Raw genomic sequence first — 27,028 nt, 5'->3', positions numbered from 1 at the left:
TGGAGCAGGTTGAGAACTTAAAGTTCCTTGGTGTCCACATAACCAACAAACTATCATGGTCCAAACACACTAAGACAGTCGTGAAGAGGGCATGACAAAGCTTATTCCCCCTCAGGATACTGAAAAGATTTGGCAAGAGTCCTCAGATCCTCAAAAGGTTCTACAGCTGCACCATCGAGAGCATCCTGACTGGTTGCATAACTGCCTGGTATAGCAACTGCCTCCGACTGCAACGCAATACAGAGGGTAGTGCATACGGCCCAGTACATCACTGGGGCCAAGCTTCCCACCATCCAGGACCTCTATACCAGGTGGTGTCAGAGGAAGGCCCTAAAAATTGTCAAAGACCCTAGTCACCCTAGTCATAGACTGTTCTCTCTGCTACCGCACGGCAAGCAGTACCGGAGCGCCAAGTCTAGGTCCAAAAGGCTTCTTGGTCCAAAACAGCTTCTACCCCCAAGCCATAAGACTCCTGAACAGCTAATCAAACGGCTACCCAGACCCCTCTTTTACGCTGCTGCTACTCTCTGTTTATTAATTCAATTCAAGGGGCTTTATTGGCATGGGAAACGTGTTAACATTGCCAAAGCAAGTGAGGTAGATAATATACAAAAGTGAAATAAACAATACAAATTAACAGTACACATTACACATACAGAAGTTTCAAAAGAATAAAGACATTACAAATGTCATATTATGTATATATACAGTGTTGTACAAATGGTTAAAGTACACAAGGGAAAATAAATAAGCATAAATATGGGTTGTATTTACAATGGTGTTTGTTCTTCACTGGTTGCCCTTTTCTTGTCACAAATCTTGCTGCTGTGATGGCACACTGTGGTATTTCACCCAGTAGATATGGGAGTTTATCAAAATTGGGTTTGTTTTCGAATTCTTTGTGGATCTGTGTAATCTGAGGGAAATATGTGTCTCTAATATGGTCATACATTGGGCAGGAGGTTAGGAAGTGCAGCTCAGTTTCCACCTCCTTTTGTGGGCAGTGTGCACATAGCCTGTCTTCTCTTGAGAGCCATGTCTGCCTATGGCGGCCTTTCTCAATAGCAAGGCTATGCTCACTGAGTCTGTACATAGTCAAAGCTTTCCTTAAGTTTGGGTCAGTCACAGTGGTCAGGTATTCTGCCACTGTGTAATCTCTGTTTAGGGCCAAAAAGCATTCTAGTTTGCTCTGTTTTTTTGTTAATTCTTTCCAATGTGTCAAGTAATTATCTTTTTGTTTTCTCATGATTTGGTTGGGTCTAATTGTGCTGCTGTCCTGGGACTCTGTGGGGTGTGTTTGTGTTTGTGAACAGAGCCCCAGCACCAGCTTGCTTAGGGGACTCTTCTCCAGGTTCATCTCTCTGTAGGTGATAGCTTTGTTATGGAAGGTTTGGGAATGGCTTCCTTTTAGGTGGTTGTAGAATTTAATGGCTCTTTTCTGGATTTTGATAATTAGTGGGTATCAGCCTAATTCTGCTCTGCATGCATTATTTGGTGTTCTACGTTGTACACGGAGGATATTTTTGCAGAATTCTACATGCAGAGTCTCAATTTGGTGTTTGTCCCATTTTGTGAATTCTTGGTTGTTGAGTTATTATCTATGCACGGTCACTTTAACTCTACCTATGTAGAGTTAAAGTGCATGTACATATTACCTCAATGACCTCGACTAACCGGTGCCCCCGCACATTGACTCTGTACCGGTACCCCTGTATATAGCCTCGCTATTGTTATTTTACTGCTGCTGTTAATTATTTGTTACTCTTATTTTCTATTTATTTAAAAAAAAAATGTTACTTATCTATTTTTTACTTAACACGTTTTTCTTCTTAACTTCTTAAAGCATTGTTGGTTAAGGGCTTGTAAGTAAGCATTTCACTGTAAGGTCTACACTTGTTGTATTTGGCAAATATGTGACAAATACAATTTGATTTGATTTATCATATTCTCAGTCAAATACAGTCAAATGCAGACCCAAGTCAATGGTGTTTGAACTGAGGTCTCATTTAGGCCCAGAATGTGGTGTATGACAGACTCTTTGTAGCTCCTAATGGAACAAGCCAAACACCATAGATGAATGTTCCTCTCTCAGACAAAGTGGAAATGCTTTCCAGCCAATACACAAAGCCTTTTCATTGGCTTGGGGTGGCTAGACGGCACGACACCAAAACAAAGATGCACCCTGTTGGCACGACAGACTGAGGGCCGCCCTTTACCCAGAGGAAGCAGTGCCCCCTCAGTGCCCTCCATGGTGAAAAAAGCAGCAGTCCAATCTACAATGGGCACAACTCAGACCTCTGTGTGAATAAGAAGTGCTATTGATTCCTAGCCTTGACGCTGACCCTCATTCTGTTCCAGCGCTGTTCCATCCTCACTGTGTTCCATTGTAACTCACAGTAGAGGGAGGCAGAAGTCAGTTAGCGGCGACTAGAGCTTCGGATCCAGCAGTAGCATTAATTGAAAAGGGCCCCTGTTCAGTAGCTACTGCAGCGCAGCAGGGAAAATTTGGCTGTAGTTTAAAGCACGGGTTGTCAATCTCTGTGAGGATTGTCAAATGTAATTTGTACCGGGGTGCGAGGAGCTGTCTAAAAACAGCAACGGGGAAGATTGTAGAGGAGAAGCATAAATCCATTCAAAGGTATTCCAACAAATAAAAAAAACGCCTACGATCTAGAGATAATGGCTGGAAGCTATTTTAGAAGATTTAAAATGTTCTACCACCTTCAATTATTTGTCTCTTGATGCACTAAAACACTGTCCATATGATTTGCGTCTTTGATTCAGTAAAATGTTTTTAATTACAATCAATTGGGGAATGTATCACTTCGATGCCATTTAGCCATATAATAATTCTGTTGACTATTGTTCTCTAAATGGTGATTTACACTGAACAAAATTATAAACACAACATGCAAAGTGTTGGTCCCATGTTTCATGAGCTGAAATAAAATATTAAAGAAATTGTCCATACTTCACCCATTGATGTAAGGGCTGTCGTCGTAAGAAAACCAAGGTGCAACGGAGGATGTGTATTCATTTTAAAGATTTTATAAAAATGAACCACTACAAACAAAACACTCGATAGCAACAACAGCCCTTACAGAATCCCCCACCAACAACGGACCAAGCAGCGGAGGAAGGAGAAGCACAAGGAGCGACGGAACAATAATATGGACTATCAGGAGTCGTGGACCTGGGAGGAGATCAGAGCCGGAGTGGGCCCATGGAAGAAGGCAAAGGAGGACCGGGAAGATTACAGTGGAACGCTGATAGCGTTCCAACCGGGGAGGCAGCCCCAATAAAAAAATTTGGGGGGACACATGGACAGATCGGCAGAGCCGAGGATGGAACCAGAGCCAGTCGGGGTAAAATTGGAGGGGAGCGAAGCAAAGACTGTTAAGGAGTTGATGGGTAAATTGGAGGAGAAGAATATGAGAGAGCTATTATGTTGGTGTATTAGGCACGGCATTCGCCCTGCAGAGTGTGTCCTAGAAATAATGTCACCTGAGTTAGAACTTCATACTTGTCCTGAGGTGCGTGCTAGCCGTCTGGTAAAGACAGTACCAGGCCCACGCAGCAGGCCTCCAGAGCGTCAGCCCAGTCCTACTCGTCCTATTCGTGCTCCTCGCACTAGCTCTGAGGTGCGTGTATCCAAACTGGCACTTCCAGCACCACGCATCAGGCTTCCAGTGCGGCAGCCCAGTCCTACTCAGCCTGTTCCCGCTCCCCGCACTAACCCTGAGGTGCGTGTTCGCGAACTGGCACTTCCAGTACCAGCACCACGCATCAGGCCTCCTGTGGGTCTCTCCTGCCTGGTCTATCCTGTGCCTCCTCCCAGGACCAGGCCTCCTGTGGGTCTCCCCAGCCTGGTGAGTCCAGTGCCTGCGCCCAGACCCAGGCCTCCTTCATGTCTCCCCAGCCTGGTGAGTCCTGGGCCAGAGCCGCCAGAGCCGCCCGCCAGCCTGGTGAGTCCTGTGCCTGCGCCCAGGGCCAGGCCTCCTTCATGTCTCCCCAGCCTGGTGAGTCCTGTGCCTGCGCCCATGGCCAGGCCTCCTTCATGTCTCCCCAGCCTGGTGAATCCTGGGCCGGAGCCGCCAGAGCCGCCCGCCAGCCGGGCGCAGCCAGGGTCGCCCGCCAGCCGGGCGCAGCCAGGGACGCCCGCCAGCCGGGCGCAGCCAGGGACGCCCGCCAGCCGGGCGCAGCCAGGGACGCCCGCCAGCCGGGCGCAGCCAGGGACGCCCGCCAGCCGGGCGCAGCCAGGGTCGCCCGCCAACCGGGCGCAACCAGAATCGCCCGCCAGCCGGGCCCAGCCAGGGTCGCCCGCCAACTTGGCTACAGCCGTTACAATTGAGCATGTTTGGGATGCTATGGATCTACGTGTACGACAGCATGTTCCAGTTCCCGCCAATATACAGCAACTTTGCACAGCCATTGAAAAGGAGTGGGACAACATTCCACAGGCCACAATTAAGAGACTGACTAACTCTATGCGAAGGAGATGTGTCACGCTCCACGAGACAAATGGTGGTCACACCAGATACTGACTGGTTTTCTGATCCACGCCATTACTTTTTTTAAAAGGTATCTGTCACCAACAGATGTATATCTGTATACCCAGTCATGTGAAATCCATAGATTAGGGCCTAATGAATTTACTTCAATTGAATGATTTCCTTGTATGAACGGTAACTAAATAAAATCTTTAAAATTGTTGCATGTTGCATTTATATTTTATTTCAGTATAGTTTGCAGCTTCAACCTAATCAAATAGTCAGCAATACATAAAGAGGCATACTTTGTCCTCAGAGTCCCTGTTGTAGATTCCGATGTAACCTAACCGACAGAACTGCTCAGACTTTGGCCTGATGTAGAAATCCTCAACCGCTCTCATTAACATTTACTGTGAGGACAACCATTAAAATAGCATATACTGCCCCTGGCGACGTCTGATAAACTAATCAGGTTTCATTTTAGCTTTTCTAAAACGGACATGCTCAGTAAATTACCACACGCCCTTTCTGTCTTTGCTCCGTATCGATGCTGTAATGTTCCAATCGCCCAGATGAAGAAGACAAAAACACATGGTCCGACACACTTTTGACCCATCACCTCTATCGTTACGCACTTCTGGTCTGGAGGCCTTTCAACTTCTGCTCCTGTTTGAAGTGCAATGGCATACCACCTGGGTGGGTATTCTCCCACAACCGATTGTCCACAGCTTATTGAAGTCAGCAGAGCTATTCTGAGAGGTTGTCTGTCCTTTTCCCAAAGGGCAGTGATTGTCTAAAGGCCATTGCTGAGTTTCAAGTGCTTAATGCAAATATACTAAAATATAAATAATATATTTCTCGTATTTACATGATTCAGATTAATAAAATCACCTTGAGGGAACATATCTTTCTCATGATTATGGATTCCTTTCCTTTGCTCTTATTTCCTGTTATTATAAAGAGTCTTGATTCCCAGAGACTGACATGGAGGCCAGAGTCCTATAGACTCTATATCTATACCAAACAAAAATATAAACTCAACATGCAACAATTTCAAAGATTTTACTGAGTTGCAGTTCATATAAGGAAATCAGTCAATTTAAATAATTTCATTACGCCCTAATCTATGGATTCACATGATTGGGCAAGGGCGCAGTCATGGGTGGATGGGTGGGCCCAGGAGGTCATAGGCCCACCCACTTGGGAGCCAGGTCCACCCATCCACTGGGGAGCCAGGCCCAGACAATCAGAATGAGTTTTTCCCCAATAAAAGGCTTTATTAGAAACAGAAAGACTCCTCAGCACCCCCTCAGACGATCCTGCAGGTGAAGAAGCCGGATGTGTAGGTCCTGGGCTAGCGTAGTTACACGTGGTCTGTGGTTGTGAGGCCGGTTGGACGCACTGCCAAATTCTCTAAAACAACGTTGGAGGCAGCTTATTCACTGGCAACAGCTCTGGTGGACATTCCTTGAGTACACTTGCCAATTGCACGCTCCTTCAAAACTTCAGACATCTGTGGCATAGTTTTGTGTGACAAAACTACACATTATAGAGTAGCATTTTATTGTCCCCAGCACAAGTTGCACCTGTGTAATGATCATGCTGTTTAGTCAGCTTCTTGATATGCCCCACCTGTCAGCTGGATGGATTATCTTGACAAGGGAGAAATGCTCACTAACAGGGATGTAAACAAATGTCTGCTCAGAATATGAGAGAAATACGTTTTTTATGCGTATGGAACATTTCTGGGATCTTTTATTTCAGCTCATGAAACATGGAACCAACACTTTACATGTTGCGTTTATATTTTTGTTCAGTGTATAATACAGTATGACTCTGATGGAACCATGTGACATCAAACACGCAAGTGACTTGCTACTTGGCTGCTCAGTCAGCTATCTGGCTACAGTATTAACTATTCTGCTTCAAGGCTGGTTTATCGGTCATAATCAGTCATTTATAATACATTCTAAAGAGGGCATTCATAGCAACTGCCTCCAACTCCAAATCCTAGAGATTTTGCTGTGGGAGCCTGGCTCTGCATTGTAAAGGCACTTTAACAGAAACCTCCACTTTGTCTGATGCAGACTGCAGATAATCTATTGACTGGCTCCCAAACAAATAGGCATTAGAGTGTGCTAATCATATATGGCATATTAACAGTATAATGCATCTAATGGGAGTGGTGTTATTTAAGGGATCAAAGGGAAGCAGATTGTTTTCCACTGTGATCATTCTAGGATACCTTTAATAGTGTAAGATATGACCTAGGAACAAATGCACCTGTAAAATCAATGGAGTTGTTTATTATACAAAGATGTCTTCCTTTAAAAATGTATCTTCACATTCATTATACATTGATCTATTTCATCAATAAGAATTGAAACACATTTTACACCCATTCATTATATCTAATAACACCTGTCAAAGAACAACACTATTATGGTCTCATAGCTAAAGCAGAGATCAGCCATATGTCATGTTCACAAGCAGTATCACATTTCTCGCACCTGAGACGGGGATATATCTTACAGAGCATTTGATTCCCACTGTGGGTGTTAGGGGAGGGTTGTGAGAGTGTGGGAGTTGATGTTATGTGCTATACAGGGACAACCTCCCCTAGACTGCAGTGAAAATTCCAAACGTGCTCTCTTCCTTACACACACTTGATCTTGTGAATCTGAAAAAACTTTAGCCTCTCTGATCATTTGAAAATGTTTTTTTTTATTGAGACAGACAAAGACAAATGATATGGGAGGGGGGAGATGCAGAGTAGCGGCGGGGCCGGGATTTATATATATGCTGAGGTGTAACGATATGCGCTGAGAGTCGGGAAGCAGGTTCAGGGAGTGAGTGTTTTAATAAATTAACACAACATAATACAAAAATAAGAAACACGAACAAGGCACGGAACTGACACAGAAACAATGACGCCTGGGGAAGGAACCAAAAGGAGTGACATATTAAGGGCAAGTAATCAAGGAGGTGATGGAGTCCAGGTGAGTGTCATAATGCGTGTAACGATGGTGACAGGTGTGCGCCATAACGAGCAGCCTGGTGACCTAGAGGCCGGCGAGGGAGCACACGTGACATGAGGGGTGACGTATATGTGCTGCATGTTGCAGCGTTACCTGCTAGACCAGCCTCGGGCACGATTTCAGAGTAAATTCAATTACTATAGTAATTGCCTAAACAGCTTTACTTTGAATTCATGCCCAAGGCTGGTCTAGCAGGTAACATATAGCATATAGAAACTACATTGAGTGTACAAAACATTAAGAACACCTGCTCTTTCCATGACATAGACCGACCAGGTGAATCCAAGCGAAAGCTATGATCCCTTATTGATGTCACTTGTTTGTGTCAAAAACTGCAACACTGCTGGGGTTTTTATACTCAACAGTTTCCCATGTGTATTAAGAATGGCCCACCACCCAAAGGATATCCAGCCAACTTGATACAATTGTGGGAAGCATTGGAGTCAACATGGGCCAACATCCCTGTGGAATGCTTTTGGCACCTTGTAGAAGAGGGGGCTAAATAGGTGTACAAAATGACATTGACAAAACTGACCAACGGCAAAACAACTTTGACACCCGTGGTTTGGGGCTAATGAAGAGGGAGAGGTGTTCTCTTACCGGCGTACTCCGGGTCCACATGAGGCGGGTGGAAGCGGAAGTTGATGAAGAAGGGGATGGGCACTCCGAACTTGAACCATTCCACCACATAGGGCTGGCCGTTCAGGGGGTGGGCCACGGCGCATCCCAGGATGACGTTCTCTCCAGCGCGCGCCGTTACAAACTGGGGCTCCTCTCGCATGCCGTGGGCACCTGGGAAACGGAGAAGGAGTGAGTATCCTTGTAACAACTAGGGACATTACTTAATTGTGGTGAAATAACCAACCGAAAGCAACCTAGAAGCAAAAGGGTAATCTTTTATTAGCATACCATCTGCATTGTGTCTTAGAGTTCCAACATCACAAACACACAGACACACACACTGTACATTTACTGGACTTTCATTACATGCTGTACACTTTGATGGAACATATCTTAACTTCCTTATTTACTTTTTACAAGACATACACTATATGATCAAAGCATGTGGACACCTGCTCGTCGAACATCTCATTCCAAAATCATGGGAATTAATATGGTGTTTGTCCCCCCTTTGCTGCTATAACAGCATTCACTCTTCTGGAAAGGTTTCCACTAGATGTTGGAACATTGCTGCGGGGACTTGCTTCCATAGAGCAAAAAGAGCATTAGTGAAGTCGGGCACTGATGTTGGGCGATTAGGCCTGATTCGCAGTCGGCATCCCAATTCATCCCAAAGTTGTTCGATGGGGTTGAGGTCAGGGCTCTGTGCAGGCCAGTCAAGTTCTTACACATCGATCTCGACAAATCATTTCTGTATGGACCTTGCTTTGTGCAGGGGGGCATTGTCATGCTGAAACAGGAAAGGACCTTCCCCAAACTGTTGCCACAAAGTTGGATGCACAGAATTGTCTAGAATGTCATTGCATGCTGTAGCATTAAGATTTCCCTTCACTGGAACTAAGGTGCCAACCAGTGCCAACCAAACAATGAAAAACAGCCCAAGACCACTATTCCTCCTCCACCAGATTTTACAGTTGGCACTATGCATTCTGGCAGGTAGCCTTCTCCTGGCATCCGCCAAACCCAGATTAGTCCGTCGGACTGCTAGTTGGTGAAGCGTGATTCATCACTCCAGAGAACGCGTTTCCACTGCTCAAGAGTCCAATGGCGGCGAACTTTACATCACTCCACCCGACGCTTGGCATTGCGCATGGTGATCTCAAGAAGCTCCCAACGAACAGGTCTTGTGCTGAAGTTGCTTCAAGAGGCCGTTTGGAACTCAGTAGTGAGTGTTGCAACCGAGGACAGACGATTTGTACACGCTACGAGCTTCAGCACTCGGTGGCCCCATTCTGTGAGCTTGTGTAGCCTACCACTTCACGGCTGAGCCGTCGTTGCTCCTAGACGTTTCCACTTCACAATAACAGTACTTACAGTTGACCGGGTCAGCTATAGCAAGGCAGAAATTTGACAAACTGACTGTTGGAAAGGTGACATCCTATGACAGTGCCACATTGAAAGTCACTGAGCTCTTCAGTAAGGTAATTCTACTGCCATTGTTATATATGTAGATTGCATGGCTGTGTGCTCGATTTTAACACCTCTCAGCAACGGGTGTGTCTGAAATAGCCGAATCCACTAATTTGAAGGGGTGTCCATGTAACCGATGTGAAATGGCTAGCTAGTTAGCGGTGGTGCGCGCTAATGGCGTTTCAATTGGTGACGTCACTCGCTCTGAGACCTGAAGTAGTTGTTCCCCTTGCTCTGCAAGGGCCGTGGCTCTTGTAGCGCGATGGGTAATGTTGCTTCGTGGGTGTCAGTTGTTGATGTGTGCAGAGGGTCCCTGGTTCAAGCCCAAGTTGGGGCGAGGAGAGGGACGGAAGCTATACTGTTACATCCACATACTTTTGTATGTATAGTGTAATTCTGCAGACACTGACAGGGGACTTGACATTGTTGGTTTATTACGATGAAGCTGTGTGTACATATGTCCACAGGGCTATCTGTTCTACCAGAGCATCGATCCTCTACTAATTCATGTATGGTATGGCTTTACAACCGGAAGCTAAGTGTGCTTTCATTTTACCAGTCAATACGGCTAATCAAATGGTGGTCTGCTCATCTCTGTGGCCCATAGGGATGCTTGGGATTATTGGGTTTGTCTTTGAGGATGACCCAGTGCCAGTGGGTTGCTATAGGAATGCTCTACATCCATGTTGCTCTCCAGCTGGTGTCTGCTGGTTTTTGTTTCTCCCTGGTACTTAATTATTGACCTGTTACTGTAACATAATGACCAATGTCTCACCAACTCCTAATTCCCGCTGCTGGGAGGGGGAAATTCACTTTTACTTCCTGGCTAGAATAGGAGTCGGCCTATAGTCAGGGGCCTCGGTGAATACAACAAATCAAGGAGCAGCAGAGACAGTGATGCTTGTAAACCTTCAAGTTTCGCACATCACATTCTGCACTACTGTATACGAACAATAGGGTGAAAGGAAGCCAGCAGCTAGGAAAACTATGTGAAGTACACTTTGTTGAGGAGAGACTCATTCTTGGCAAATCAATCCTGAAAACCAGATATATATCAGTTGTGCTATTACACACTTAAACATAAAACATCTCATTGCTGTAATAATCTGAAATTATACTCAAGGATATTATTGTATGTTACAAATGACTTAACTCATGTTTACAGCAAGAGGCAGGGAAATCGTTTACAGCAAGAGGTGTGAAGCAGGGAAAAAACGGCATGAGCTTTTCAAGTGTATATTAAGACCATATTCAGAGGCATGAAAAGCTTCAACATTCACCTTGGCAGGAGGTCAACACAAAATAATAGCTTAATTACCTCACGTTACACTAAACAGAGGATGATTATCATATAATTACGTTGTATTTGGCTACATGTCGGATGAACACAAAACAGCTTCATTCTGGGCAGTCGGAGGCTGCTCAAAATGCTTCTTCAGTACACAGAAATCCTCTCATTCTGTCTTTTTAAGGTATGGAAGTCAGGCACTTACATTGAACACTATAACAGGCATATTTATGGTTGCCGAAACATTGCTGTAATGTGCTTGGCATGGGCGGATAAATAACAGAGGCTGAGGGAGAGCGCATATACCCAAGACTCCCCCGCCTTCCCTACATAGCCCAGCGCTACGGGTTGATTGGATGCCGGTGACATCACCAGCGAGCGAAAACAGGCCTCTGGAAGGTATGACTTCACTGTTTATATTGATGAGAGGGAGGAGAAACAAGCGTTAATAAGCTCCTCTTCTCTTCCATTAGGATTTTGCCCGGAGTGGGACGGTCAAACACTTTAATCTCCGAGCTGCAAGAGGGAAGAGTAGAGCATATCCTTCCAGAGAGGTTCACAGACAGCCTACAGAGTGGGCTCTAATGTTTGAGCACAGCTGTCTGTGTTCAAGAAGATGAGATGTCCTATCACTCTCGGCTGTAAGGTCGACATTTGGACAGCTGTCACTCAATGGTGTCTCTGTCCGAATTTAATGAGCCCAATCCAAATGTTCTTTATCAGTCCAACCATTTTAAGAGTACAGTATTTCATTCTAATTATATTAATAGCTACATTTATCAAACAAACCATTCATTTCTGAACTGTTCCTGAACTGTGCCTGAAGTTTGAAGCACCCTCAATCACGCTCCTCGAGAGATTAGAAGTATACATTAAATATGCAAGACTTTCCAAACTCATTGAGAGAGACCATTGTTGAATACTAAAGTCCATATGCTAGCTTGCACTGAATACAAAGACTTCTTAAGTTCAGGAAGATGAAATAGTGGTAGATGGCGGAGAAGTTGAACTGAAATGTAAACTCTACAGTCTACACTGTAAACTGTCCTTACCTCCAGAAAATACTTATGTTGGGAGTTAAAAAAATAAAGAAAATTATATTTTTTTAAATTAATTTAATTGCTCAAAATTAAGTGGGTATTAGCCTAAAAGTTAAGTGAGTATTAACCCAAAAGGTGTAAACTAATTTGATGATATAGCACAGTCAAAATCTATTAATTTAGAGAACCACATAGGGTAGTAAAACTACACTGAACAAAAATATAAAACGCAACATACAACAATTTCAAATATTTTACTGAGTTACAGTTCATAAAAGGAAATCAGTTAACTGAAATATATTAATTAGGCCCTAATCTATGGATTTCACATGACTGGTAATACAGATATGCATCTGTTGATCTCAGATACCTTAAAGAAAAGGTATGGTCGTGGACCAGTCAGTGACCACCATTTGCCAAATCTCCTTGGCATGGAGTTGATCAGGCTGTTGATTGTGGCCTGTGGAATGTTGTCCCACTCCTCTTCAATGGCTGTGTGAAGTTGCTGGATATTGGCGGTAACTGAAACACACTGTTGTACACGTCGATCCAGAGCATTCTAAACATGCTCAATGGGTGACATGTCTGGTGAGTATGTAGGCCATGGAAGAACTGGGACATTTTCAGCTTCCAGGAATTGGATACAGATTCTTGTAGCATGGGGCTGTGCATTATCATGCTGAAACATGAGGTGATAGTGGCGGATGAATGGCACGACAATGGGCCTCAGGATCTTGTCACAGTATCTTTGTGAATTCAAATTGCCATAGATAAAATGCAGTTGTGTTCGTTGTCTGTAGCTTATGCCTGGCCATACCATAAACCCACCACCACCATGGGGCACTCTGTTCACAATGTTGACATCAGCAAACCGCTCGCCCATACAACACCATACACATGGTCTGCAGTTTAGGCCGGTTGGACGTACTACCAAATTCTCTAAAACGACGTTGGAGGTGGCTCATGGTAGTCAGCATGCCAATTGCACACTCCCTCAAAACTTGAGACATCTGTGGCATTGAGTTGTGTGACAAAACTGCACATTATAGAGTGGCTTTTATTGTCCCCAGCACAAGGTGCACCTGTGTAATGATCATGCTGTTGAATCAGCTTCTTGATATGCCACACCTGTTATGTGGATGGATTATCTTGGCAAAGGAGAAATGCTCACTAACAGGGATGTAACACATTTGTTCACAACATTTTAGAGAAATAAGCTTTTCATGCATATGGAACATTTGGATCTTTTTTTCAGCTCATGAAACACAACTTTACATGTTGTGTTTATATTTTTGTTCAGTATACTTCAAAATGGCATTGTTACTACCTAACCCAAAAGTGCCGGAGAAGTAGTGGCAGCCAATAGGCTGAGCACTCAAAGATCAAAGGCAGCACGATTCAGTTTTAGATCAATAAAGGGAAAATTTGCAAAACCATAGAAACTGGATTCATTGTGCCTGACTGTGCAATTATCACACGCAGGGAAGAGAAATCCAGCGGGACACACGCCGTGAAAGAGAATGAAATGTGAAATAGTACGTTAGCGGTGTTTAACTTCATCAAAAGGGAAGGAAAAATACAAGCAGTAGAAGAAGAATTGGGAAATTTAACATGGATTTGCTTCACCTCCTCGGCCAGACTAATTGCACTGTTCATCTGTGTATGTCGACTGTCAAAAACCCAAATATCACAGTGGCTTGAGAAACTAATGAAGCACAGAGGGAAGGGCAGGATTTGACCTACTTGGCTCACATGCCCTCCAACGAGTATCACTCACTCATTTTCAATTCAAAGGAGACATTGCCGGGGTGCACAGAGAGCATCTAATTCTTCCTGCATCACTGCTAGAGTGTAGTCATGGCCTTATTATCATGCCATGAATTTATGTCTATTCAAGTCTACGTATCTAAAGGTAACGGTTACGTTGCTGCTTGTAACATCAAAGTGAGTTATGATACCTGTGAGTTTTATTCACAGGGCCAAGTGAGAGATTGTTATTTGGGTTCAGGTATGATAGTACCACTTGAAGGAAACCTTCATTGAGTCTGTCTTGTGTGTACTGCTCGCTAACAGTTTACCTCTCTGCAAGCTAACTCCCTGGTACACCGTCTCTGCCTGTTGCCCTCCACCTATCTCTACCCAAGAATGGACTTACATGCCAGTTTATTAGGTACCGCCATCTAGTACTGGGTCGGACCCCCCTTTGCCTCCAGAACAGTCTGAATTCTTCGGGGTATTCTACAAGGTGACAGAAACGTTCCAAAGGGATGTGGGTCCATGCTGACACGATGGCATCACGCAGTTGCTGCAGATTGGACGGTGGTACATTCATACTGTGAACAGCCCGTTTCATTCGTTGTTTTTAGCTGATAGGAGTGGAGCTGGGTGTGGTTGCAATAGCCCATCTGTGACAAGGATTGCCGTGTTGTGTGCAATGGTGTAAAGTACTTAAGTAAAAATACTTTAAAGTACTACTTAAGTCTTTTTGGCGGGTATTTGTACTATTTATAGTGTTGACTACTTTTACTTCACTACATACCTAAAGAAAATGATGTACTTTTTACTCCATACATTTTCCATGCCACCCAAAAGTACTTGTTACATTCTGAACGCTAAGCTGGACATGAAAATGGTCCAATTCATGCCCTTATCAAGAGAACATCCCTAGTCATCCCTACTGCTTCTGATCTGGCGGACTCACTAAACACACATGCTTCGTTTGTAAACAATTCGTTTGTAAACAATTTGTTTGTAAACGAGTGTGCTCTTGGGTGTTGGTACATTTTAAAAACAAGAAAATGGTGCCATCTGGCATGCTTAATATAAGGAATTTAAAATGATTCATACTTTTACTTTTGATACTTAAGTATATTTTAGCAATTACATTTACTTTGATACTTAAGTATATTTAGAACCAAATACTTTTAGACTTTTAGTCAAGTAGAATTTTACTGGGTGACTTTTACTTCAGTAATTTTCTTTTAAGCTATCTTTACTTTTACTCAAGTATGACAATTGGGTACTTTTTCCACCACTGGTTGTGCATTCCGAGATGCTGTTCTGCAGCATCTACACCACTGTTGTACTGTGCCGTTATTTGTCTGTTTGTGGCCCGCCTGTTAGCTTGCACAATTCTTGTCATTCTCCTTCGACGTCTCTCATCAACGAGCTGTTTTCACCCACAGGAATGCCGCTGACTGGATGTTTTTTGTTAGTTGCTCTCAGTAAACCCTAAACACTGTGTGCGGGAAAAGCCCAGTAGGGCAGCCATTTATGAGATACTGGATTTTGTGCGCCTTTCACCGACGATTATACCACTCTCAAAGTCGCTTAGGTCACTAGTTTTGCCCCTTCTAACATTCAATTGAACAGAAGCTGAATGCCTTGATGCCTGTCTGCTGTCTTTATATAGCACGCCTGGGCCATGTGACTCACTGTTTGTAGGAGCGATCCATCCATTTTTGTGAACGGGTGGTCTACCTAATAAACTGGCCAGTGAGTGTACATGGGTCTTCACTGTCTAGTTGGACTTGGGTACATGTATTTTCTTCATGTATTGTCTCTGGTTGGAGTCGTAGCTAGCCTGTGTGCTTTGGGTGGTACCTTTATGCTGGCTGGGTTTTCAAAAAGGGAGTTAGTATATACATTTGTATAGTGTTTAGTAGTGCCAAACTTGACCACTCAATTGCCAATCTTTAAGCCCAACAAGAGTTTAGACCAGTTGTGCCAATTACTGGTCAAGGGCTAATAGTGTGGAGATTATGCTTAGTTTAGTAACTAAAGTCAATGATTAGCCAAACTTTCAAATTGAATTTGGTTCTCTTCATATTGGACATCTCATAGATTGTTGTACATTGAAGATTTGTGACGTACCCAACATTGACTGATATCATGTCATGCAACCATGCATTCTTCAAGTCATTCCACTACAAGTTACGTGTTCCCTAAAATCCTTGTCAAAGATGAATCGGACCAATACCTCCAATAGTAACTACTGAGTGAAGAACCTTATGAGGCCAAGCGTTGTGGCGCTGTCAATAAAAGGCGCACTCTGCATTAGTGTCCATTCATCGTGCCTCTCCACTGCCTGCTTTCATTGATGGTATTGATGCTCATCACATGTGCCCTAACGACTTTCTTAATACAAATTCACACCCTCTTTCAGTGCTCCTCTGCTCTCAGAGTGCAGACAGATCCTATCTCACATAAGCTCCAATAAATAACCATAGTAGCATGTTAGCGTTGATGGACCTCTAATTACGAAAGAGGGGAGGAGGCAGTGCATAACTCAACCACGCAGCGTCGATTAGCATTTTAGAACCCGATGAGCGGCTGCTCCTTTGTGCAGGTTGATTACTTCACCTTAACCTGTTCACCGCTTCTGCAGCAGCATCCTTTATGATGGATATTGCTTCTGACAGCTCTGTTAATGCCATCTCCTTGCCCCCTTCCCTCTACTTCGCCCTGTGGTCCCCCCTGATATCTAATTTCCCTATAATGCTCTTATATGGTGTGCATGACTTCACTTTGCAGTTGCCCTGTTGATTCATGGTGCCTACAATCCTTGGAGGACCTGGGTGACTCTGCTGATACTTAGTCATTGGACTAAGGTCAGACAGAGGGGTTTTTCATATTCCAGGAACTTCTGTTATCTGGTTTCTAAGCTTTACTGTCCATCTGAAGCTTTACAGCAAAGTCAGCAGGTCAGAAAACATTGCAGAAATGTACACTGCTCAAAAAAATAAAGGGAACACTAAAATAACACATCCTAGATCTGAATGAATGAAATAATCTTATTAAATACTTTTTCTTTACATAGTTGAATGTGCTGACAACAAAATCACACACAAATAATCAATGGAAATCCAATTTATCAACCCATGGAGGTCTGGATTTGGAGTCACACTCAAAATTAAAGTGGAAAACCACACTACAGGCTGATCCAACTTTGATGTAATGTCCTTAAAACAAGTCAAAATGAGGCTCAGTAGTGTGTCTGGCCTCCACGTGCCTGTATGACCTCCCTACAACGCCTGGGCATGCTCCTGATGAGGTGGCGGATGGTCTCCTGAGGGATCTCCTCCCAGACCTGGACTAAAGCATCCGACAACTCCTGGACAGTCTGTGGTGCAACGTGGCGTTGGTGGATGGAGCGAGACATGATGTCCCAGATGTGCTCAATTGGATTCAGGTCTGGGGAACGGGCGGGCCAGTCCATAGCATCAATGCCTTCCTCTTGCAGGAACTGCTGACACACTCCAGCCACATGAGGTCTAGCATTGTCTTGCATTAGGAGGAACCCAGGGCAAACTGCACCAGCATATGGTCTCACAAGGGGTCTGAGGATCTCATCTCGGTACCTAATGGCAGTCAGGCTACCTCTGGCGAGCACATGGAGGGCTGTGCGGCCCCCCAAAGAAATGCCACCCCACACCATGACTGACCCACCGCCAAACCGGTCATGCTGGAGGATGTTGCAGGCAGCAGAACGTTCTCCACGGCGTCTCCAGACTATCACGTCTGTCACACGTGCTCAGTGTGAACCTGCTTTCATCTGTGAAGAGCACAGGGCGCCAGTGGCGAATTTGCCAATCTTGGTGTTCTCTGGCAAATGCCAAACAACCTGCACGGTGTTGGGCTGTAAGCACAACCCCCACCTGTGGACGTCGGGTCCTCATACCACCCTCATGGAGTCTGTTTCTGACCGTTTGAGCAGACACATGCACATTTGTGGCCTGCTGGAGGTCATTTTGCAGGGCTCTGGCAGTGCTCCTCCTGCTCCTCCTTGCACAAAGGCGGCGGTAGCGGTCCTGCTGCTGGGTTGTTGCCCTCCTACGGCCTCCTCCACGTCTCCTGATGTACTGGCCTGTCTCCTGGTAGCGCCTCCATGCTCTGGAGACTACGCTGACAGACACAGCAAACCTTCTTGCCACAGCTCGCATTGATGTGCCATCCTGGATGAGCTGCACTACCTGAGCCACTTGTGTGGGTTGTAGACTCCGTCTCATGCTACCACTAGAGTGAAAGCACCGCCAGCATTCAAAAGTGACCAAAACATCAGCCAGGAAGCATAGGAACTGAGAAGTGGTCTGTGGTTACCACCTGCAGAACCACTCCTTTATTGGGGGTGTCTTGCTAATTGCCTATAATTTCCACCTGTTATCTATTCCATTTGCACAACAGCATGTGAAATTTATTGTCAATCAGTGTTGCTTCCTAAGTGGACAGTTTGATTTCACAGAAGTGTGATTGACTTGGAGTTACATTGTGTTGTTTAAGTGTTCCCTTTATTTTTTTGAGCAGTATATATAAGGAGATTTGCCTTGAAAGAATCAGTATGGTTTGACAGTAAAATAGTAATCTTACTCCCCACTCTAATTTGCATATAGTGCAATTTATCACCATCAAGCCTAGGGAATTGTGAGACAGTGAACAGTATACCATCACCTGCTGATGAATGTAAAGGCTTGGGACTGCCGAGACAGCATACACAAAACCGGAGCATGCAATTATCAGGAGCAATTAAAAAGACTGCAAATGAACTGTAAAACTGTTTTGCTCTTAAAACACAGCTGGTACTTATTAGGAGTCAAATGTATTCAGGAGGCAACAGGGAACTTGCATGCAGAAATTTCAGAGGAAGTGGAATTTGAACTTTTTGCCTGCTTCCACTTAAGATCGCACCACGGAGTGTCTTTGAAGAGGACAAAGAAACTGGGTCTGATTTTGAGACTCTTACCCTCTAGCGTCTGGCTGGAATTCAGGCCAATAGAGATGCTCTGACAGTCCCGATTCTCCACCTTTTTCCTGAAGTGTGCACTCACAGACTATCGTGCATGGATGCTTACACTAATCTTATGCTTTTAAATCCATGACAGGAGTGTGCAAGTGCACACTTCTGGAAAAGGGTGGAGAATCGGGAGTCAGTGCAACTCTATTACCATACTGAAAATATATAGATGCTCTCTGCAGAGACATCACAGCAAAGGGTTTAGGGTGAGTACAGCTAATCCAGATAGTTTGTTGGTATTTGAGGTTTAATAAAAAACTTAATCCCCAAACATATGAAAATAGGTGATAAGGAATCTATTGCTTCACTGAAGATTGTATTACTATCTACTAAATTAATTTCTCAAAATATGGTTTGTCTGTGGGAGTATTAGCCTTGTGAGGGTTATTGTTAGGCTTCTGTAACTACTTTCACATGGACCTGTGATTTCACGCCTGGTGGGCACAGTTAGCGTCTGTGTCTACCACTTAAAGACACTTTATTCTGCGGGGACTTAATCCACTTTATTTGATGAGGTTGTACACTTTTCTGACTGAAAGAGAACAGATACAATCAATGGCATGTTTTGGAAAATCTTCAAAAATGTACCAGAGTTCAGTTGACTAGAGTACTCTGCTCTCTGAAGAAGCTAGGTTAGCATTCAACAACAAAATGTTAGCCTAATCAGGACCGAAATCTGTGAGTACAAAACTTAAATCCAACTGTAACTGACAACAAGGAGATTGCGCGAAATATAATGAACAGATATACTCACTGAAGTATTAGGCTTGGAACACATAACAAAGCATGAGTGACAAATAATTGTTGACCTAACTGCTTACTGTTCTACAACATTAAAGGAGACAATGACTCCAAGAGCGCAATTACCAAGCGCTCTATGATTAATGGTTGTACCGTATTCTCCTTGGCATGTCTAGGCCTGACATCCTGGGTTAAATTTGCTCGACTTTTACAAAAAAGGCAAAATGCTTGCTTTTCTTCATCATTAAATGCTATTATTTTTCACAAATTTGTTTACATACCGCTTAGTAAGCATTTTTCCTTTGCCAAGATCATCCATCCGCCTGACAGGTGTGGCGTATCAAGTAGCTGATTAAACAGCATGATCATTACACAGATGCACCTTGTGCTGGGGACAATAAAAGGCCACCCTACAATGTGCAGTTTTGTCACACAACATAATGCCACAGATGTCTCAAGTTTTGAGGGAGCGTGCAATTGGCATGCTGACAGCAGGAATGTCCAACAAAGCTGTTGCCAAAGTCGCCTACTATGTCGTTTTAGAGAATTTGGCAGCCCAGAACTTCCACATCCGACTTCTTCACCTGCGGGATGGCCTGAGACGATCCACCCGGACAGCTGATAAAACTGCACAAACTGTCAGAAACCGTCTTAGGGAAGGTCATCTGCATGCTCATAATTCTCACCTGGGTCTGGACCTGATTGCAGTTTGGTGTCCTAACCAACTTCAGTGGGCAATTGCTCACCTTCGATGGCCACTGGCACGCTGGAGAAGTGTGCTCTTCACGGATGAATCTTGGTTTCAACTGTACTGGGTAGATGGCAGACGGCATGTATGGCATCGTGTGGTCGAGCGGTTTGCTGATGTCAACGTTGTAAACCGAGTGCCCCATGGTGGCAGTGGGGTTATGGTATAGGACGGCATAACGAACACAACTGCATTTTATCGATGGCAATTTGAATTGATCCTGAGGCCCTTTGTCATGCCATTCATCCACCATCATCACCAAATTTTTCAGGATTATAATTTTTTATTTGTTTCACCTTTATTTAACCAGGTAGGCTAGTTGAGAACAAGTTCTCATTTGCAACTGTGACCTGGCCAAGATAAAGCATAGCAATTCGACACATACAGTTACACATGGAATAAACAAAACATACAGTCAATAATACAGTAGAACAAAAGAAAACAAAACGTCTATATACAGTGACTGCAAATGAGGTAAGTTAAGGCAATACATTGGCCATGGTGGCGAAGTAATTACAATATAGCAATTAAACACTGGAATGGTAGATGTGCAGAAGATGAATGTGCAAGTAGAGATACTGGAGATAATGCATTGCCCCATGTCACAAGGAACCGTACACAATTCCTGGAAGCTGAAAATTTCCCAGTACTTCCATGGCCTGCATACTCACCAGATATGTCACCCATTGAGCACATTTGGGATACTCTGGAACAACGTGTACGACAGTGTGTTCCAGTTCATGCCAATATCCAGAAACTTTGCACAGCCATTGAAGAAGAGTGGGACAACATTACACAGGCCACAATCAACAGCCTGATCAACATTATGCGAAGGAGAGGTGTTCCACTGCATGAGGCAAATAGTTGTCACACCAGATACTGACTGGTTTTCTGATCCTCAGGCCTACCTTTTTTTAAAGGTATCTGTGACCGACAGATGCATATCTGTATTCCCAGTCATGTGAAATCCACATATTAGGGCCTAATGAATTTATTTCAATTGACTGATTTCCTTATATGAAAGGTAACTGAACACATCTTTGAAATTGTTGCATGGTACAGTTATATTTTTGTTCAGTATATTTCAGAATCTAGACATATCCAACTTTTAGAGCATACTAAAAGCAGTATAATGACACCAAGATGTCTGTATCATGTACGGTTCACAGATCATAGGGTCTTACAGGATGGCATGTGTAGGTCACTTATGATTTTCAAAAAGAAAATTGTGATACAAATGTAAAAAGCATGTCAAACATTCTTTCTACCAATGAAGTTTCTGTGAAAATTTCTAGAACAATCTGAGAAACCCAAAAATATTTTGGGGCTAACCTGCAGTGGGATCGCCTATTTCAAACATTGCACTGTCAATGTCAACCAGGGAAGTGCTTATGACTGTCAATAGAGGGACACCACATACTGTCAATTGTGGTTGCTATTCCAATACATTGCCCTCATAAAGCGTAATTTAACGTCGATGACCTTACAACAAGCCATTTGAGCAATTTAGTCAGTTAGCCTCAGTGCAACCACTCAACATATTTTCCACTTCGCTGGCTGAGCATTTCTAAAATACAAAATATCAATCTGTATGGCAGCCCAAGTGTAACCCTTATCTCTTCAGAAATAGCTAGTGTTTGGTCAGCCCGAATCTATAGACAGTATATCAAGATGTGGCGTTGCATGAGAAGGCAGCAAGGAGGTAATGTCAATTACGCTGCCCGTGCTCCAACAGGGGCACAACCGGCCAGCGGTCTCCGTAATGGTAGCGAAAGGGGTCTCCCAATCAAGGATGTGACTTTGCTTGGCTGGTCACAGCCGTTGATTGGGTCATAATGGAGTGCCTGTCACGCCTCTGTGAAGGTCACGTCAGTGGGGGGAACGGAACGAGAGGCAGTCCAGAAACCGTGGGAGCCTAAATGGAGAGCCAGGTTATAGCGGGACCTCATTCTCTTTCTCTCTCTGTTCATCTCAGACTCTTTTTCGCTCAGCCGTTACACACACACACCATGTCACAGGCCATCTCTTTGGCTCAAACCTCTATCACAGCCATAAACGGCTAAAAGTGTGCCTCATCAGCATGCACTCTCTGCCAGCGTCCAGGGAGGGAGGATTGCAAATCCCACAATGGTAGAGATAAACACACTCTCCTAAATTAGATTATAAAACATGATTAGATCTATGGCAGACGAAGGGCACAAATCCCATATCGTTGGCAAAATGTTGACCGTGTCTAATCCTCATAGTCTGCAACTTTTTCTTGGAGGAAGAGGAGCTCATTCTTAATCCTCCCCATGCGGCCCACGGAAACAATTTTGCTAACTTTAGCCCGGTGTCAGAAGCAGTAGCCCTTAGGGTTGGGCGGTATCCAAAATACGGTATTACCAGAAGTGGTGCTATTTCAAAAAATAATAATAAATCATTTTTTTGGGGCGCACCAAACATTTTAGGCAACAGGGATCTTGATCCATGAGGGGATTGAATGTCTCTGCTGTAACCAAGAAGCTTGATCTTGATATCTAGAGTTAGCAAACCATAGGTGGAGCCCTGAGCTGGATATGATTTATTAACTTATTGTTATGCCCCCAACCCTCCCCAAAAACTGTATTGAAAATCATATGTTGGTATTCCAAAATACCCCGGTAAACGTAGCCCTGAAGACATGGACCACCCAATCAGCACAGCATAGCACACCAGATCCTGAGGTCAGATGAGACTTCCCAGAGACAGAAACAAGGAGAGGAGTGAGGAGGGTACTGGAGAGAAAAGAACTTCATGATTCTGGTGTGTTACTTGTAGTCTGGAATAAAAGTAGTTGAACCCTGTCATAAGAATTCTTACGCCCCCTGCTCCTTTTCTCTCCCGAACTCTTCTCTATATTTGTTATTTGAATCTTGTACTGATGGTGTGCAAATCCATGCTGTTATATAGCAGGCCAAGAGCAGGACTACAGCAACATGGTAGATAATCCAGTAATATACCGTTTGGGTTTGTAAACTAGAGCACTGCTGTATAATACAAAATAGGTGTGATTCAAAAACCCAGCTCTCAGTACAGATACTGCTGTTGCCTGATGTATTACCGCCATACCAACAGTCATGAGTCAATTCCACGTGACCGTTGAGTCATGGTAATCTCCTTTTATGCACTCTGGACATTCGTTGGTAGTACCCAACTCGCTAATGATCATAAGGTTGCTAATTGCCTGATACTCAGAGCTCTATTGTCCCTTTTCACCACTCTGAAATCAATGCAAATGAAATAAAAAATCTCATCAAAACAGTATCGTGCTTTTAAAACTCACCTCACTGAAATTGATCAATTTGAAGAAAGACGTTCAACAACAGGTTGAAACTGAGTGGAAAACATGGATTTGTTTCAAAGCCTAACACAGCACTTTCTAAGGTGATGATTAGCCTAATTCAAAACACTCATTAGCATGTTAGAGGTTACACATACAGTGCCTTCGAAAAGTTTTCAGACCCCTTGACTTTTTCCACATTTTGTTACGTTACAGCCTTATTCTAAAATGTTTTAAATTGTTTTTTCCCCCTCATCAATCCATACACAATACCCCATAATGACAAAGCAAAAACAAGACATTTTTGCTCATTTATTAAAAATAAAAAATGGAAAAATTGCATTTACATAAATATTCAGACCCTTTATTCCGAACTTTGTTGAAGCACCTTTGGAAGCAATTACAGCCTCAAGTCTTCTTGGGTAGGACGCTACCAGCGTCACATCTGTATTTGGGGTGTTTTCCAAATCTTCTCTGCAGATCCTCTCAAGCTCTGGTTGGATGGGGAGCGTTGCTGCGCAGCTATTTTCAGGTCTCTCCAGAGATGTTCAATCAGGTCAAATCCAGGCTCTGGCTGGGCCACTCAAGGACATTCAAAGACTTGTCCTGAAGCCACTCCTGCGTTATCTTGGCTGTGTGCTTAGGGTCATTGTCCTGTTGGAAGGTAAACTTTTGCCCCAGTCTGATGTCCTGAGCGCTCTGGAGCAGGTTTTCATCAAGGATCTCTCTGTACTTTGCTCCGTTCATCTTTGCCTCGATCCTGACTAGTGACGTGATGCTTGGCATTCCAGACGTGATGCTTGGCTTCAGGCCAAAGACTTCTATCTTGGTTTCATCAAACCAGATAATCTTGTTTCTCATGGTCTGAGAGTCTTTAGGTGCCTTTTGGAAAACTCCAAGTGGGTTGTCATGTGCCTTTTATTGAGGAGTGGCTTCCGTCTTGCCACACTACCATAAAGGCCTGATTGGTGGAGTGTTGCAGAGATAGGAGAACCTTCCAGAAGGACAACCATCTCCACAGAGGAACTCTAGAGCTTTGTCAGAGTGACCATCGGGTTCTTGGTCACCTCCCAGACCAAGGCACTTCTCCCCCGATTGCTCAGTTTGGCCAGTAGGCAAGCTCTAGGAAGAGTCTTGGTCGTTCCAAACATCTCCATTTAAGAATGATGGAGGCCACTGTGTTCTTGGAGACCTTCAATACTGCAGAACCCACACAATCCTGTCTAAGAGCTCTACGGACAATTCCTTTGACCTCATGGCTTGGTACTCTGACATGCACTGTCAACTGTGGGACCTTATGGGACCTTGTTTTGTATGCTGAGCTTTATAACGTCTCCTGTTTATAAAGGAGAGAGGTGTGTGCCTTTACAAATCATGTCCAATCAATTGAATTTACCACAGGTGGACTCCAATCAAGTTGTAGAAACATCACAAGGATGATCAATGGAGATAGGACACACCTGAGCTCAATTTCGAGTCTCATCGCAAAAGGTCTGAATACTTATGTAAATAAGGCGTTTCTGTTTTTCATACATTCGCAAAAACTTCTAAAAACCTGTTTCGCTTTGTCATTATGGGGTATTGTGTGTAGATAGCTTTGGATTTATTTTAGAATAAGGCTCTAACGTAACAAAATGTGGTAAAATTCAAGAGGTCTGAATATTTTCCGAAGGCACTGTATGGCGTTATACATGCATAGCTTACTGCATATTATGCATGGCAATTATTATTATTATTTTTTAACTGATTTAAGATGTCTTTGTTACATAATTGGTCTAGCCTATACTCCGAAATTAAACAAATTCTAGTCATCACTTTGAGTATGGACTGTATTATTATGCATACTGGATGGACTAGTTGCCTTATTCTATGCTCCAAACTTTCTATCTATGAGTCTTCCAGAGATTGTATAGGCCCAGGCGATACTGTTGATTCACTGATTGTGCATGGCAGCTTAAAGAGTTAACTACAATTATAGTGAACATGTAAACTCAGCAAAAAAAGAAACTTCCTCTCACTGTCAACTGTGTTTATTTTTAGCAAACTATTAAATACCACTGCTGGCTTGCTTCTGAAGCTAAGCAGCGTTGGTCCTGGTCAGTCCCTGGATGGGAGACCAGATGCTGCTGGAAGTGGTGTTGGAGGGCCAGTAGGAGGCACTCTTTCCTCTGGTATAAAAACAAATATCCCACTGCCCTGTGTAGGGTGCCGTCTTTCAGATGGGATGTTAAACGGGTGTCCTGACTCTCTGAGGTCATTAAAAAGATCCCATGGCACTTATTGTAAGAGTAGGGGTGTTAACCCTGGTGTCCTGGCTAAATTCCCAATCTGGCCCTCAAACCATCACGGTCACCTAATAATCCCCAGTTTACAATTGGCTCATTCATCCCCCTCCTCTCCCTTGTAACTATTCCCCAGGTCATTGCTGTAAATGAGAACGTGTTCTCAGTGAACTTACCTGGTCAAATAAGATTTTTTTTTAAATTATAGGCTGACACATTACCTTGAGCTACAGAATATCTCACCACTGTGCATTTTCATCTCCTCCTCTCTCTCCTTCATTCCTTTCTCGAGAAAGCGTCTGTCAACAGTTTAATTAAGTATGTTTTGTTTTGAAAACATGTTACTGTCAATTTACAGAACAGATTACACTTGGTTTCCCAAATTAAGCACTGGGAAGCAGCAGGAACAGGTTTGGAGAACCCATGGCATACAGAGTTTGGGTGGAATATCACCTGTCGCGCAGGGAGAGAATACATGCTCCTCAAACATTGGTTGATAAGTCACTCTTGATAAAAGGTTCTGCTAAATGACTACATTCAAAAAATATATATTCTTCTGGCCGCCACTAGGTTTACCTTCTACTGCTGGGGGAGAGATGTCTGAGTAGGTGTGGAACAATGGCTCAATCCCAAATAGACTCCTAGACCCCAGGATCTATGTGCTTGTGGAGATCTAAGAGGATTTAACATGTGCAATCAATATCGTAATAGCTCCACCTTGCTCTAAAAGGCTAGGTGGAAGTTTCACCATACTGCTTCTACAAATCATAACCTTTCAGGTCTCCACAAGTACATACGGCGTAGGGTCTAGGGGTCGACTTGGATTTGGGCTGATCAATATACACCCATTTGGTTCAGAGTAATCCAAACAACTGAGGCAAACTGATACTAGTACTAGGGCTGGGCAATATGGACAAAATATCATAACACAGTATTTCTCTCCTTTTTGACGGTATGAGAGTATTTGATGTTTCTGAATAATATACGTTTATGGGTAGTGCTCGACCCTAGGATGGCAGCAAATTAATTCTAAGTGGTTTTATTGCTTTATACTGCTCAACCAAAAATAATAAATAAACAAGGACAAAACTGACAGTGAAGTAATCCTATTGGTAGAACATAGCATAGGAATTAAAATCCTGTTTTCTAGCCTCAAACTTTGGTACTCGACTAATGTCTGCCATTTGAATAGTTATTTGCTAAATTCCAGCATTCACTT

At 43.7% G+C, this 27,028-nt stretch overlaps 1 protein-coding gene across 1 annotated transcript in view; it reads right to left on the bottom strand.

The window, feature by feature from the left end:
- Window positions 1-27,028, bottom strand: part of LOC115154184 (protein turtle homolog B-like) — a 188,087-nt gene that overhangs the window by 128,554 nt on the left and 32,505 nt on the right. The window contains exon 2 of the mRNA XM_029700146.1: window positions 8,129-8,320. Coding sequence (XP_029556006.1) covers window positions 8,129-8,320 — 192 coding nt within the window. The remainder of the gene's footprint in view (window positions 1-8,128; window positions 8,321-27,028) is intronic.

This window comes from Salmo trutta, chromosome 19, assembly GCF_901001165.1.
Source record: "Salmo trutta chromosome 19, fSalTru1.1, whole genome shotgun sequence".
Taxonomy (NCBI): Eukaryota; Metazoa; Chordata; class Actinopteri; order Salmoniformes; family Salmonidae; genus Salmo; species Salmo trutta.
The sequence above is the reverse complement of the archived record's forward strand: the minus strand, read 5'-3'. Positions and strand labels throughout refer to the sequence as shown.